Source organism: Choristoneura fumiferana, chromosome 4 (genome assembly GCF_025370935.1).
Source record: "Choristoneura fumiferana chromosome 4, NRCan_CFum_1, whole genome shotgun sequence".
Taxonomy (NCBI): domain Eukaryota; kingdom Metazoa; phylum Arthropoda; class Insecta; order Lepidoptera; family Tortricidae; genus Choristoneura; species Choristoneura fumiferana.
In genome coordinates this window covers 14,179,533-14,196,537 of record NC_133475.1, presented here as the reverse complement: position 1 = coordinate 14,196,537, position 17,005 = coordinate 14,179,533, and the positions used below count along the sequence as shown (strand labels likewise).

The 17,005-nt window shown below is 35.0% G+C and overlaps 1 protein-coding gene across 3 annotated transcripts in view; it reads left to right on the top strand.

The window, feature by feature from the left end:
• The window catches only part of mamo (maternal gene required for meiosis), a 99,626-nt gene extending 92,996 nt beyond the window's left edge, over positions 1 to 6,630 (top strand). For all 3 annotated transcript variants that reach the window (XM_074087033.1, XM_074087032.1, XM_074087034.1), the window contains exon 7: positions 14 to 6,630. In XM_074087033.1, coding sequence (XP_073943134.1) covers positions 14 to 1,165 — 1,152 coding nt within the window. In that variant the 3' untranslated portion in view covers positions 1,166 to 6,630. The remainder of the gene's footprint in view (positions 1 to 13) is intronic.
• Positions 6,631 to 17,005: the final 10,375 nt, after the last annotated feature.

Genomic DNA, 17,005 nt, shown 5'->3' with positions numbered 1-17,005 from the left:
ACTTTCGTTACAGTTGTGTCTGGATATGACATGCGCTTCGCCGAGCATCCCAAGTCCCATTCCGCCGCGAAGCCCCACTGCTATGCCGATCTGGTCGCCGTTGCTGGCATTGCAGGCGTGCCGATTGCGAAGGTACCTCAGCGATGACTGCATGTCGTATCAAAATAGACATTTACTCCACTCTGAAAGGCGGCGCTGCGGTGTCTGCCTCGCCTCTTTCCCTTCCGCTTGGCTCCTAGAGCGCCACGCCGCTTTGCAGCATGCCTCGCAGACTTCTTGCGACGACAAACCTTTCGTCTGCGAACAATGCGGGCAGAGCTACAGATATAGATCTGCTTATGTCAAACACCGAGAGCAAAACCATCGAGCCAGACTACCTGCTGACAAACTGTTTACCTGTGACGTCTGCGGCATGCAGTTCCGCTATCTGAAATCTTTCAAAAAACATCGCCTCAACCATACATTGGAACGTCTCCACACTAAAAATACTGATCCAACTGATAGTGTTGATCAAGTTTCTAGTACAAACGAGGCTTTGCTAGGTCGCTGTGGTGAGATGGATCTTTCCATTAAAAAGAAATGCAGAGCTGAGAACACTAGAAGTCCTCCAATCGAAGTTCATGATGAACAAGACAGTACTGTTGATTCAAACGGCCCAACGGAATCTATAGTTACAGTTGACGATTCGACTGACTGTAGAAACTCAAGCGCTGAAAGTGAAACAAGAAGAGAGGATACTCCCGCCGAAGAGAGAAGGCACGCGCCGGTGTCATTCGCAAGTGTTAGTTCAATTGCAGATAGTTCTGAAAACGAGTCTCGCCCTGACAGCAAAAATGACAGTGCGAGTTCGCATTCTGGTATCTTGGGTTTCTTGCAAAACGACGATAGGCAAAGAGACAGGGAGAGGAGGTTCGCATGCCCGTTTTGCGGAAAATGCGTAAGATCCAAAGAAAATTTGAAGTTGCACGTTAGAAAGCATACTGGAGAACGTCCGTTCGTATGCTTGTTTTGCGGACGAGCATTCGGGGGCAAGAGCGACTTGACTCGTCACTTGCGCATCCACACCGGGGAGCGACCCTACCACTGCGAGGCGTGCGGCAAGTGCTTCGCCCGCGCCGACTATCTGTCGAAGCACCTCACGACACACGTGCACAACGCGCGCTGATGCGCGTCCGTTACCGTCGACGCTGTCGCCGCTGGCACGAAATTCACCGCGCCGTCCTCCGTTCAATATTCGCATACCTCTATATTTATTGATCGAGTCATATTATAACATTAAATCGGAATATTTTTAATACATTTTTGAACTTTACACGAATGATATAAGCAGGTTTCATTAGACGTTCACTGGACTGTTTTTATTTTGGAGTTGTTTATGAATAGGTAGATTCAATAGTTTTTGATAATCTTCTAATAAGATGTATCTTGACACGTAAAGATAGGGAAACGAAGATGGCCAATGCTTTTAAGTGAAACCCAAGTTTTTCTAATTTCTCTACCAAGAAAACAGTTATTGAATGAACCTAGGTAGATGATTCCGAGAGTTCAGTTTTGGAGGAGTTTCAATTGGTCTTTGTATCCGTCAGCGAACGATCAATGATACCGCGCAACACAAACGGGTGATAATGTTATTAGATAAATACGTAATTGTGTATGTTTTCATTAATTATGACGACACTTTTGTTATTGTTAACAAAATGCTTCAAATAGTTTCTTTTGCCATATTTTTATATGTCACTGTAATTGTAAGATTTAAATAACTCATTCCATTGAAGAGTAATTAGAGAATTGGTAGTCGTGACGATAGGTACATAAGTAGGAGAATGCAAAAGCTGTGATTTGTACGATTAAGACCAGTCAACCAGTTAGGACATCGAAAACATTTTGTATATTTTAATTTAATAAATAAGCGAGTAATTTAAAATCGCGTTAAAGTAAGCAAATATAGATTATAAGAAATCTCTCTGTGCCAAAACTCTTACCTCATACAAATAAACAGATGTAGATAAATGAATTTTCAACCATTGTTTTTGAAGTCCTGCCTACGTTAGTAAAAACATTGTTTTTATTAATGTAGGTGCGTCTAAACGAATTTTGTTTGATTTTTTATAGATATGTACAATTTATACAATTAGTTCAAACTTATAGCATTTTTACTTTATCTATTTTTTAAATGATTAATCCACTTTTTCGTCCAGTCGAACCTAGACGCTTCTACCTTAGGTAAGGAGCAGGCGACTCTAAATAAGTTAGTTACTGAGTTTTAGAACTTAAATATTGGTCTGCATTGTCCCATTCAACAACGCTGTAATACAATGATAACTGCCGCATTTGTGATAATTCCTTAATATTGTTCCCTGAGAAAGTGTTTATATCGAAATCTTGTTCGGCTTCCTTTCATTGAACGATCAATAATTTTACTTTTACTTCATAAAGTTCCAAAAGACACAACATTTACATATACAGCACATACTGGACACAAAAGTCGGTTACGCGAACTTCTGCGAACTACCTATATAAATAAATGAACTTCCAATATAAACACATTCTCACTGTTTTCAAGTAACTATAAAGTGTCAATTATGTACATGATATAAACTAAGATTTAAGTATGACCGACATTTTAAGAATAAGTAATTTATCAAACGGGCTTTGCAGACTATTTTTCAGAGAAAAAATTAATGCAATAGAAGTAGTTTAATAGTTATGAAGATCTACATTTTATAAAGTTTTAATGTTGATTATAGACAATGCAACGAAAGCAAATGAAACAGGATCTATTCGAATAATTTCAATAATGCTTTGAAAAAATACAGTAAGTATTGTTTATTTTTACGAGAAGCTTTTGTTATTTTTTAAAGAAATGATACACATAGATAGGAAGAGTGCTGTTATTATTATACTGTTTTAAGTTTGCCAGAGGGATTTAATAAGTAATATTAGGTAGGTAGTCGAAAACTTCTAAGTATAAACGAGAAGCAATACTCTGAATTTTTATTTTAACTTCTATTTAAATACTCTGTACAATTTTACAGAGGGAACTCGTGACTGGTTAATATATTTTCACTGCGCCGTTAATTGGATTAAACCAACGTCCAGTTTTTTTGCGAAAGTATTTTTTTTTTCAAGTCATTCGATGTTAACACTGACAAGTGATCTGATCACACCATACCTACCTATACTTCATTTAATTTAGAATTGGAGGCCACAGCAACATTGTATTGCGGCTCGTGAACTGTAATCTCTTTACAATTTGTACTAGAATAACAATTGACGACACGCAAATAAAGTGGCATGAAAACAATTTTATTTTGCGGCTCCCAGACTATTGTACTGGACTATTTGCTAGGTAAGAAATAGTTGACCAGACGCAATACAATGTTGCTGTGGCCTCCAATTCTAAATTGAATGAAGTATAACTTTATTCGATTTTTGGTTGAGGTATAAATTTTCATAACTTTCATCTTGCATGTGCAGAACAAACAAGCTGGCTTAACTATTAATGGTGAATTTCATATCATATATGGAATAACATACAAGTGACTTCCATTTCATGTGCCTCGTATTTTTTAATAATATTTACTCATATATGTTTTTCTTGGTCGATGATTTATTTCATTAAATTTATTGCGTAGGTAAAAATTTTAAAAAACGTAGTCTTGAATATTGATCAGTTTCGTGTTACTTCTGAAAATGATGAGGTTTGAACAGTACCATCGAAATAAACAATGAAAAATGCAAAATTGTGTATAATGTAGATATTTGCCATTAACGTCAAATTTAATATAAAATTATATAATATATTAATATTCAAAATTGATGTTGACTGTTTTTATAATTATATGATCGGTAGTTACTTGATGTTGTGGTGTAATTAGTGTCTTATAGACTTAAGGTATTAACCACTCAAGATTACTTCGCTGCCGCATCGTAGAACCCCGATTGTTGCCACTTTTATACATATGTAAGTAAACAGTTTTGATATTCCATAATATTGATAAGTTTATAAAAGAACATCAGGTACGCGTTTGTAACTTTGAGTGGTTTATTATTTTGAACTCTCTTAGTGTTAACTATTGGTGTGGTATTCTTTATATTTGTTCATGTAATATAGATATCTCTAACATAAATAATTTTAAATCAGATTCTTAACTATACTCAGCACTGCAGAAGATTGTAAATATGCAAGTGCTAACCAGGACAAATGTGATAAATTAGAATGTAAGGGTTTTTTCTGTTTCATTTCAAATTGTAAAGAATTTTAAAAGAAATTTAAATTTTACCAGTTTTAATTACAAGATAAATTTATAACATATCTTCTGATGACACTGTTTTTTTTTAATCTGCACGTTATTGTATTCTCGCGATTTACTCAGAACAAATTGTTAATGAATGGGCTTTATTTGTTTAAGTGCCTATACAAGTATTTTCCTACGTTTTAAAGATTGTAACTTTTGGTAACCTATCTCAGCTCCTACCAAAGTCTGGTGACTTAATAAAATAAGGCCTGGTCTCCGGAGTCGGCAAGTTAATGAAGCTACGACGACGCACAATTTAACCACTGTAAATCGTTATATCTCCGTCCATTCGAAATAATTATTTTTTCTTTTACTTATATGCATAAACTGAACATTTGTAAGGGGATTATGTTTATATTTGTCGATTGATTTGTAAAGTCCACTGAGTATTGAAGGATACGGTGGATCTATGTAACAACCATGTAGCCGCGTGAATCGAATGAGAATACGACGCTACCGGTTTAGGTTTTTGCTTTGGGGTTAAATCTGTAGTAATAAATGCGAGATGTAGTGATTGCTATGATTGTGATATTAATTTAAGTCGCCGAAGCAGTGGCGAGAGGAGTCTCCAACGTGCGCGAGCCAACGAAGACCGAATCTAGACTGATTTTCGGGTAGAAGTCAAGTAGGCCAGAAGTTTCGCAGTCAATAAATTATGTTATATTCGTAAATAAAAATAAAATTTTATTTGAAAAGTCTTAAGAGCCAAAACAATGCAATAGTTCATGTCGTTCTAAAACAATAAGAGAGTTTATTTAATTTTAAACAAAACATTATACAGAATTTTTTATATACCAATCTTAAATAATTTTTCAGATGTATTGATTTTTATACGTCTCCATATACAACATTGAATAGAGGTAACTATAGATAACGTAGATGGGTCTATTAACCGCGTGGTGCTACAAAGTGTAATGATATGTGATAGAAACTGTTCTACAGAGACATTTTATTTATTGAAGCTTCCATAGGTAACTAAATATAATCACTACATTAAATACTAAACACGACAATTTCAGCAATAATTTTGTTTAGGTGTTATTGCGTAAGGGATTTATTTTGGTCCAGTATTCTTAAAAGTATCTTGTGTCTCTAAGAACCAAAGTACCTATCCAATAATCTTAGAATGTGTTTGTTGAATGGTGGTTAGCCTTTCAGGTAGATAAATGGGCTACGCAATTTAGTCGCCCTGCCCTATGAAGATTGATGTAGGGCAAGGCAAGTCCGGGAGAGCCATGTTTCGAGTTATTTCCGTCTTCACGATACCAGTCAAGATATAATTTGGTAGCAGAACCTGCCTAATTATATGTAGTTAGTGAATTTTCAATAAGGTCTTTTCGTCAGCACTTGACACTCGATTTGAAAGTGTATTAGGTAAAACTGATTTTCGCCTTATTTACTTTTAACCGTGGGATAATGTTTTTAAAGTGTATTTTTATTTTTACTAATAGGGATGATCTAACAAAAACTAAAAAATCTGTGCTTGATCGCCAGTAAACAAGTCAAAGTGGTTTTTAAATTATTTAATTTATATTTGTTTAGTATTGGAGTTATATAATGTAATACATTTATTACACTTGAAAACTTCTTCACTTAATAAGCAAATATGTATAGATTTAATTTGATTTGTCTTCATTTAAAACCAGTAGTATCAACTAGTATGTAGTAAGTACTTGCTGTTATAAAAATAATATATTTTTATTTTTTAGGTTGACCTTGTCAATTTTCAGATATTATTATGATTGTTATACAGAAGGTGTCATGTTTTTATAATTTTAAGGTAATGGATAAACCAACAATGTTTAGAAAATTTCGTGAACACAAGACATACAATAAAATAGTCCATTTCATTAAAGTATCTTGTCCATTGTCCAAATTAACTTAGGCATAGTTCCATATTTTGGATGTGTATTATATCTACGATCTAAATTAAAAGCTATTGTGTATATTATTTCATTCAATATCGATGTGCGAAATTATAGTAAATGTCTTGGATCTCTAAAAATAAGAAAAAAAAGACAAAAATACTTTACTAAATTTCTAAATGTGCAATAAATGTGTGTTGTAGTGTTACCATTAGGCGTAAAATGATTAGCGACAAAAACATTTTTACCAAAACGTTAATATCGTAATAGTTGACAATTTGTGTGTTCAACATGTAATTGATCTCATTTTATGTTGGTAAGAATGTGTTTGTTGCGCAATAAATTGAATATTTGGCACTTTAAAAAAAGGCACATTTTCCTAAAATAATTAAAAACGGTTTGAAAACGTGTTGAAAATGGATTTGTTGGCAATTAATTTCATAATGAAATATATTTGTTTCATTAATTGAAGTGTCTTTTATTTCACCGTTTCTTGTTTCGACACCTGACGCCCGATTCAACAAACGAATTTGCTTTTAGAAATCAATTTCCGTTTTGAAACCTTTGCTTTTAGCTTTAGAATTTTTACATTTACAATAAATAAATAAAATCGTTTAATTCAGATCGCAAAGAATCCATAGTTTTGTTAGTATACAATGAAGACATAATCTCCAGTAGGTATTTTGTACAAATTATTAATTTATTTGCCAACAAAATAGGTAAAGAAACTAAAGAAAATATTATAATAGTCGTGTAAAAATATCTGACACGCCCTTCCGGCCCTGGAAATGGAGTCGTATCAGATATTTATGCACGCTTGTTGTGTCAGATATTGGTGCTGGTGACTGTACCTATAAACAAACAATATTTTAGAAAATTAATCATATAAAGCCAACATTTTGTTTTAGGTAAGTAGGTAGGTACCTAACAATAATGCGCCGGCCAATACCGAGTTGAACCCAAAATGCTTTCATAATCATCAGTTAACCACTACCCTGCCATTTGTAAAATACTTACTACGTTGTTGCTAAAAAAATATTTGTAAAAAAAAGTTGCACGGTTTTATTCAAAATAAAGATAGTAATGATCTAAATAATGTACCTACCAGTCCTACTGAAACCTAAAAATAATTCAATAGGTCTTAGGTACCAGTCATCACACCACACTCTCCTCATCACTCAAGAAAGATTAGAGAAAAACAAAATCGTGGGGCCGTATCGTTGGCGGTTTTTTTTTATTCTTCCTCGCTTTTAGTCGCAGCGCCGGAACTGAGTAAGTAGACATAAGACCTACGAATAAAAATAATTATTATTCGTAGCATAAGACATAACTTTATTTCGACACCAAACTTATAATCCTACTAATATTGTAAATGTGAAAGTTTGTGAGTGAGTGAGTATGTTTGTTACTTCTTCACGCTGAAACGGCTTGACGGATTTAGATGAGGCGAAAAGTTAGTTTATAACCTGGATTAAAACATAGGATACTTTTATCCAGATATTCCCACGGGATAGGGGTAAAATCTCTAAATAACAAAGTAGGTACGATCGAGAAATAACCAACATTGTTAGGTACGAGTAAGTACTGGCTCACTGGCTCAAAGTAGCGTAGGTATTGAAAATGGTTGCATCAGTTGCATGGGATTTTAAAGTTGTTCAATTTCACAGAAAGATAGGTAAGTATACCTATGGTGGAAACCAAAGAATGCAAAGACGGTGTACTCGAAGTTCGGCGGTAAGAGGGTTCGTATTAGACAGACCGCTCGTAAAACTGCCAGCCAATCGAGGCCGAATAAAAATGCTTTAAAGTCGGGTTAGTGCGGGTTCTGTTCCCATTAAATACCAGCGTAGCTTATAAAAGCTATCGATTGCCGTAAAATAATGGATACAAATCGTGTTACAAATTTTTCATTGTCATCGGTCGTTGGAAGAGCTCGCCTCCCACCACCCCCTATCGAGATTATTGATACGCCCTTGACCTAGTTAAAGTAGAGCCCCATTTGTTACAGAAAAATGGGTAGGAGTGAATTATTCAGACGTATAAATCAAAATGTTTTATTATTCAGAAAGTCTAAGCCTCCGAATTGTCAAAAGTTTGAGATTTTATACCTTATACTGATGACTTAGAGTTTGAAGCGCTGATGTTGTTGTGACAAAATGAGAAATAATTTTGTGTACATACTTACTTACTCTAATAAAGAATGTCAACACGTCGACGGAATCTCGAGTATTAACCTAATAAGCTATTTAGGCGCGTATAGGTACGTCCTTAAATATATTGTCCTTGTTAAATGATATTGTAACGGATAACTCACGTCTTAAACCGAGTTTAGCTCGACTGTTTCGGGCTATTTCGTAGCTCTTCTTCTCAGGAGCACGCGATTCGGCGGCTGCCACAACACGCACACTACGCGCCACCGCTCTGCTCGCGCGACTGCCCGACGAAACTAACACCGGCGCACAACTACCCGCATTTTTATCGACATTTTTTGTAATATTTTCCTTTCGTATATAATATAGTCACAAACGCTGTTTTGCATGAGGGGCTGCAGGCAAAGCTTGCGACATGACAAAAAGCACGCCATCTTAGTAGGAATACAGGTCGGAATTTTTACACTTCACCTATAGAGGAAGTACTCTCAATACTAAAAAAAATACTCAGAGAATGTTCTTTTATTAAACTAAACTAAACTAAACTTTTAAAAAAATCGAAACTGCGTTGGAAGATGTACGGTTTTTATGTTTATTTCAAAAGTAAATTCAACCGAATTGACAACCTTCTTTTTTGTAGTAGGTAAAAAATAAAATAAAGTTTACCTACATTGAATGGTCTTCCTTTCATTTTATTTACCATGTTTGTTACAGAGATTTGATCCTTATTGTTAACCCCGTCGATTTAAATGCCATAAGCAAAGAATATGACTTTGTTAACCCACGACACAAAAAGAGAGGTGTTATAAGTTTAGCCGCTATGTGTCTGTCATGTGGCACCGAAGCTCTTAAACGGGTGGACCGATTTGAATGCGGTTTTTTTTTTAAATTGAAAGCAGGTTTTCTAGCGATGGTTCTTAGACATGTTTAATCAAAATCAGTTCAGCCGTTTTTGAGATATTGAACTTTGAAGTGACAAAGTCGGGGGTTTTCCAACTTTTTGTTGGTCAGGTTATATTTTATTCGGTTCAAACCCCGGGCGTGGCAAGTTACAGGCTCAGCCTAGTTTGTTTCTCACCAGATACATCTGGTAGGTGTACCTATTGTTAGTGGTCATTTTTAGATTAATAAATAAAATATTCTTATTATTCTTATTGGGAGGGTGCGAAGTACTAGGTGGGGGTTATGAAATCTATCGCAGCGCTCATAGTGGCCAAAAGAAGAAATAATGTAGGCTCTGTCATCTGTCATACTCATGAATCTGTCATTAGCAAAGCAATTTGTACAGACTTTAACTGATTCGATTTGTAGCATTCGAATATTTTTGCTATTTCTGTTTCTTTGGCTAGTTGAAGTATAATTTTGATAGTGTTTTATGCGGCGATTAACCTTAACAGTGAACAGTGATCTCAAAATTTTATATTGCTCTCGTGTCTAACATTTTTTAATGCGCAAGTGGTCTCCACGTGGTTTCTGGAATTTTACTATCAAGTTGCAAAAACTACAATCACCGTACAACGTCCCTCTCAAAGAGTTTACCTTGACACTGGCGAAATTGTCCTATTAATTAGGACAGAAAAGCCATATTTTAAAAGAGAAGAAGAAGAAGATAGACTTTAACTAAGTACCTAATTTTAGTAATACTTATGCGATATGTGTTATGATGCGAGCTTGAATTATTGAACACTGTCCCTGTTTTATTCTTAATTCCTCTACATCTCGGACATGTCCAGCAACAATTTTCCTTATGAAACGGTTTGTGGTTGAAATTTTATATTGAATGATACTCACAAAACTGGTCTTCAATATGATACTCATTTTGATCTGAAAACGATATTTACTTAATTACTAGCGATATAAGAACAATTATATAATTTTACTATTATTTAAAGAAACCAATAAGAAAGCTTTATTTTTTCGTTTTACAGTAAAAGTACCTACAACTAAATATGAAGTAAACAAACCCTGACATAACGAAAATAAAACACACTTTTTAAATAAATTTGACTTACCTCATTTAATTTTAATGACCAAAAATGAATTAAGTAACAACCTTTTGTCCACCCAAATCATGGTATCACAGTAATTTTGTATTAAATAATTAATACGTTATAGGCAAAATGTCGCGATGAAATTTGAAAACGTCAGAGCATCAGAGCCAAAAAAGTTGCGGACGCTAGGTGGCGCTGATGTCGTGCACAGAGCCAATAGTGAAGATTTTTTATGCTGAGTATGAACATCCTACTTTTGTCAGTTTATGACTAACGATTTTTTAAACATTTCTTTTAATATATTTTTTTCTGGATGTATTCAAGCGATTTAGTTACTTCCAATTTTGAAATGATGTTCTTTATATAGATTTGCATCGCCATATACAAAAGAAAAAAAAAGACCAACCCTATGTTGTGGGGTATTGTCGGATAGGTTTTTGAAAATGAATAGAGGTTTGCGAAAAGTTTTTGATGAAGTAAATATTTTCGGAGATATTCACTCCGAAAGATCATAAAAACGTGTCCTCCTCCTCTCTAACTTTTGAACCGCACGTCTAAAAAATATGAAAAAAAACAGTACTTTTTTTACGAAAATTGTTTTCAACTTAATCAGATGACCAGTTTTTAAGTTTTTGTAAATTAAACTAAGTTATTAGGTACCTATCTAACTAAAAAAGTCGTATTTTAAGTCCACCTATTGTGACAGGACTGACGGTCGGGAACTACGGAACCCTACACTGAGGAGCATGGCCCGACATGCTCTTGACCGGTTTTTTAAATTAAATTTACACTGGAAGGTCTGGATGGAAGCGATAAAACAAAACAAAACATGGCGTGTTGTACCTACTGTTACAACTGATACAAGTAACTAGGGACTCGACTACGCGGAGCGCGGAGCGTTGAATATGAGACTTCACATGCTGTCACTTGGCTGTTGGCGGGACTCGGCATTTATGTGAACTTTGAATGCCTATAAAACCATAACTACTTGGTATTTTTGAATGAAATAAATACAAATGTATTTGTGTATATAAAAGCTTTCAAGTGATTTTGCACACCTATTAACATTCTTAACTCAACAGTCGTGACCCAATTAAATCGTAACCAGCTGAAAAATTCTTGGTAAGTCCCGACTGTTGAACTTTAAATTAGCTACTTGACAGAGTTCTAGGCCACTTGACTTATTTTTTCCTTTTAGTTTTTATGGCAGTCGGGTTTTTTCTGTGAAAATATTCACACTGGATCTCGATTTGGTTGGTTTGACAGTAGGTACTTTTAACTTTGATTAACTAGGTCACCACAATCTCCCTAATTCGAATTGCCCGACAAATCTTATCTTATAAATGTAAGGCCAAAAATTACACCTATTAATTAAGAACACCTACTTATTTGCCTACAATAGAACTATATTTAATTACGTAGCCGCCCGGCAATGCCTATTAAACAGCAACAAAGCTTGATAATATTCTGAAGGCATTTCACGATTAGCTTGTCCGACAAACCTTGAATTTAAATAACTAGGCAAGCGAATTGACCTACTTCAAACTTTCCATTAACAGAGTTTTCCACTTCAGTTTCCACTATAGTGACAGGTGACGCGGTTACTCGACACCACGGCTTCTAACTCAGTAAAGGTTAAAAATGTTTGCAGCCTACTCCTCTCAAGTTTCGAAGACCTTTAAGATGCTTATCAAGCGGAATAGCATCAACAACCCCTGAAGTGGCCAGGTATGTAGCGTAGGGTTACATAGGCGTGGGCCAGCCCACCTAGTTGTAATGAAATTTGATCAGCAGCGTTATCGAAATTTTTGTTCACTCGTAATAAACTTTGGGCTTCTCTTTCAATATCCTGGGGATATTAGGTATGTGAGTGGGAACAGGGTATCATCTTTATACTTTTTTCGCAGGAAATATTTTTTAGTAATGCGTAATACAGTTATAGCGGGAACAAGGACAAATAATTGAGGTAAGTATTGGCTTTGCTCAGAGACTGTTAATGCTAGAAAGCTGTAATTTTGCACGAATATGCATATGTAATATGTAAGCTATGCCGATAAAATGGTACAATAAAAAATTAAAAAAAAAATTTTTTTTGTACCTCCCATAGACGTAAAGTGGGGGTGATTTGTTTGCAAAATATTTAACTATAAAGTGCAAATAATTCAAACTCTTGGATGAATCTTGAACCGGTGGATGGAAAAATTTGAAAAAATTCAGGATGGTAGTAAGTACATCAAACTTACAAGGAAAACTATAACGGTTAAGTTTTCTTGAGAATTATTAGTAGTTTAAGAGTAAATAGCAGCTTAAGGTATAAAATATACCTACCTACACTTGGAATATTCCGTACAAAATACGAAATCCTTAGAAAAATATTACTTAATTTTTTCGTAATGGCTACGGGACCCTGTTTCGGGCGTGTCCGACACGCTCTTGGTCGGTTTTTTAGTATAAGTTTTTTTTTAATATTCTACTAAAATTTTTGAAAGAAAGAAAGAGAATAGCTATTTGTGCAACAAGAGAGCAAAGTCGTTTTTAGGTGCGAGTGTTGATTCAAACACATGAGATGAAAAAAAACTTTGGTCTCGTGTGGCACATACAACTTTTCATCTCAGCAGCGAGAACATTTAAATTAGGGGATAAAATAAAACCACTTATACCTATTTAAAAGACAAAACATATCAAAAACTTTAACCTAATCCGATTGTTAAGAAACAAAATATAGTACTTGATCATATTTAAAACCTTTTCTCAAAATGATTCGTACAGTCGCCATTAGGTACATCTTTAAAAAGTCACTTAAGAATGCCAGACAACGATCAAAAGTCTCCGGTAAGTAGACAGGTTTTCAATAGGTACGGAACGAAGAAGTATCCAGTAGGTACGATACAAATCTCATACTAATAACATGCATTGTAATTATTTTTCAACATAGTTAGAACTCCTTGTAAAACATCATACTTTTGCTCAATTTGGTTCTCTATTGGATGGCATATAATTATTTGTAATATTATTGTTACGCATACCTAATTGCTTTGAGCCGAATTACCGATGTGCAGTGCATACTAATCATTACGAATATTTTTCAAGCATAAAATTAAAAAGCATAAATACAGACAGCTTCATCTTCATGAAGACTAACGTCAAATAGCATAAATACAAAAAGTCATAATAATAAATTTGCATCATTACCTTCAAAGTGCATAACCACAATCACGAGCCTGATGCACTACGGGAATTTTATATATTTAGGAATATAATTTTTGTGTTAATATTATATATTTAGGAACTAAGGCGAGGTCGACGGAGGTCGAGGTCGACGGTCGGTCGAGGGAGGGTTCCGGAGCCAAAATGGATCCGTCCGCGGCTTTGCTCAGGGACTATCAATGCTAGAAAGCTGTAATTTTGCACGGATATATATGTTAACTATGCCGACAAAATGGTACAATAAAAAATTCAACAAAATAGACAAAAATAAAAAAAACCCATAGACGTAAAGTTGGGGCGATTTTTTTTCTCATCCAACCCTATAGTGTGGGGTATCGTTGGATAGGTGTATTTGTTTGCGAAATATTCAACTTTAAAGTGCAAATTTTCATGAAAATCGAGCGTCCGCCCTCTAAAATCTAAACCGGTGGGTGGAAAAAATTGAAAAGATTCAGGATGGTAGTAAGTATATTAAACTTTCCAGGAAAACTATAACGGCTAAGTTTGCTTGAGAATTATTTGTAGTTTAAGAGAAAATAGCAGCCTAAGGTATAAAATATACCTAAACTTGAAAGATTCCGTATTAAATACGAAATCCTTAGAAAAATATTCATCAATTTTTTTCGCAATGGCTAAAAGTGCATCGCAGAAAAGCACAATGTTTAGTCTCGGCCAAAAGTCCAATAGATGAACTCGTATTATCGAAGGCCTCCCCTTCGGGTCGGCCTTCAAACTAACTTGTTCATCTATTTGCTTACTTTTAAGCCTCTACAACAATGTACTATTATTTAACGTCATAAAAACAAACATAGAACAAATACAAAACACGCATGACGCTAAATAGGTCCCCACTCAAAATGCTGCTTAAGTTTTAGAGTCAAATGAAAATAAAATCAAAGCAAAAGCTATATTTTGATATAGGTAAAAATCTACATTATCAGAGAAAAATACCAAGTTCTTAGTAGAGTCTGTAAAACAGTCAATAAGAGGCGTTTTAATAGTCAATAGATAACATTGAAATTACTGGCACTTGAGGTATCCCATCTTAGGCCTTTAGGTTGGCAACGACTCTGCAATCCCCCTGATGTTGCAGGTGTCTATGGGCGGTGGTGATCTCTTATCATCAGGAGAACCACCTGCTCGTTTGCCATCCAGTTGAATAAAAATAAAATAAAAATAAAAGATTAATCTGAATCTTGAGCGTATTTCTGCGAAACCTCCATTTCGTAGAGCTAAAACATAGAGTTTGCAATTCTGGCCGCAGCCCCTTGCACAAATCGTTTCAGTTATTTATTCACTACAACGTAATCAAGAAAGTTTCCATCGAATGCCCTCATTTCGTTGAAAATTCACGAATGAACCAAGCCGCAACCGCGAATCTGCAATTATTTAATCGTTTTCGAGGTGTTGCTCTACGGAAACAGAATTTGTAACAATTTTATCGAATATCGATGGTATAAGCCGATAAAAGTTTACATTACTGTTATAAAAGGGGTGGATAAGCTAGAATGTGTAGCAAACCCGCAGTGAAATATAAATCGCGAATAGGAATCGTTTTATATGGAGCATATGGTATAGGGTCGTAGTATGGGGTGCCCGGGCACGTTACCAGTCGGGAGGAGTAATCATCCACAGCGAGTACTGCCAGCCTACACTAAAACTCGGGAAATGAAGGGAATTTGCCTCATTACTGTGACATCTATGAAAAACGTTATAGGTATTATCTATGTCAGAATTTTGTTACTTTGATTTTTTAAGTCTCGACGAAAGCAAAGGGGTGTCATAAGTTTGACGTGTTTATCTGTATTAATACAATGTACGATACCTGGCTTCCAAATTTTTTATACTAATTTTATCAGGATAGTTCTTAGTTACTCTGTAGTTAGTTAATAAGGTTGCTCGTCGTAACCCTATACCTAGTGTAGCAGAGCTGATGTTGAAGCACCGGGAGAACTCCTTAATTATTAACGTCTCTACACCGAGAAAAGGTTGGAAAGGAGAACGTCTCAAACAGCGTCACAAACCGGGCACCCGCCAGCGAGGCCGGAAAACCAGGACCCAATAATGTGAAGGAAAGGAGTTGAAAGCGGTTGTGCTGGCTTGCAGAGGAAACAGCAACAGTACTGCCAAAGTAAAAACAAAAAAAACGAGAAAAGGTGACGAGAAAATTGACAATGAGCTATTATTGTTGTTGTTATTGTTGTAGGTACCTAATTATTTTTCTTATTATTTTCAGTGAGACTATAAGAGTACAGACAGGTATGAAACCGTGACCTTCCCTATAAAAGTAGGCGCTAAAATGGCTGAACGTAGATATGTACCTAAATAGAACGTGTATACGTAATTCTCGAATAACATATAGGATATTTTTATCCCTATATTCAGGGCCGGATTTAGGAGAGGGCAATCGGGGCTACAGCGCTGGGGCCTCCACAAAATAGGAGCTCCCACAGTAGACTTCGACTTTTTCTTCAAATTGCCTCGTTTACTAGTGTAAACAACTTTTCCTTTGATATTTTACCTATAGTAATTTGTACAAATTGTTCATTTTATTTAGGGGCTCCACTTCTTTGTTGCCTAAGGGCCTCCAGACCTCTAAATGTGGCCCTGCCTATATTCTTGATATTACGGTGTCAAGAATAAGTCTAGAGTCTAGATAATTGATAGATTCAGGCGTTGCTTTGCAGAGATCCACATCAATGAACAACACTTCTTTTAACTCGCTTCTCCGTTACTAAGCGCATTGTTAGCGGAGAATCAATATAAACATAGTATACCTAGAAAATTTGAAATTCCATTTATTTATTGATCAAAAAAATTAAACTATAGAATGTCAAAATTAATAAAATACAATAAAAAAACAACTTAAACCTATATAAGACATGTCATATTAAGACCTATTTGTTATTATAAATGTTATCAATTATATCAAAATTATTAAACCTATACCTATACCTAGTAATTGTTAAGTCTAGAAACATGGAATTTTTCTTCAATGTTCTTTAATGATTTATTGATGTAAAATTTTGTGAATTCCTAATAATACATAATTATTTACTGAAATTATTTGACTGTTAAATCTAAATGTTTACGCAACTGAAGTCGCGGGTAAAAGCTAGTTCTAAATACGTAAGTTTGGATATTTAGATGTATCTCTGTCACACAAAAACGGCTCAATGGATTTGAACGAAATTCGGAACATAGCTTACAACCTATGAATTAGGATACTTTTTATCTCGGAAAATTACGAGTAAGTGTATAAATAGTAATAAAAATAATAAATCGACGATGTCCAATGTCATACATTTTGTTCCTCCATTGAAACGAAATATAAAAGTGCCTATAATTATAGGTTCTTAATTTCCGAACTCATTTTAAAAGTTTTCTTAATGCAATCAGAATGCCATTTCCCGAACCTGGGGAAATGTTTTCCTTGCGCTTGGCACCCCGCAGCACAGAGCCGAACGACGCTCAGTCTACTCGAGATTGTCGGC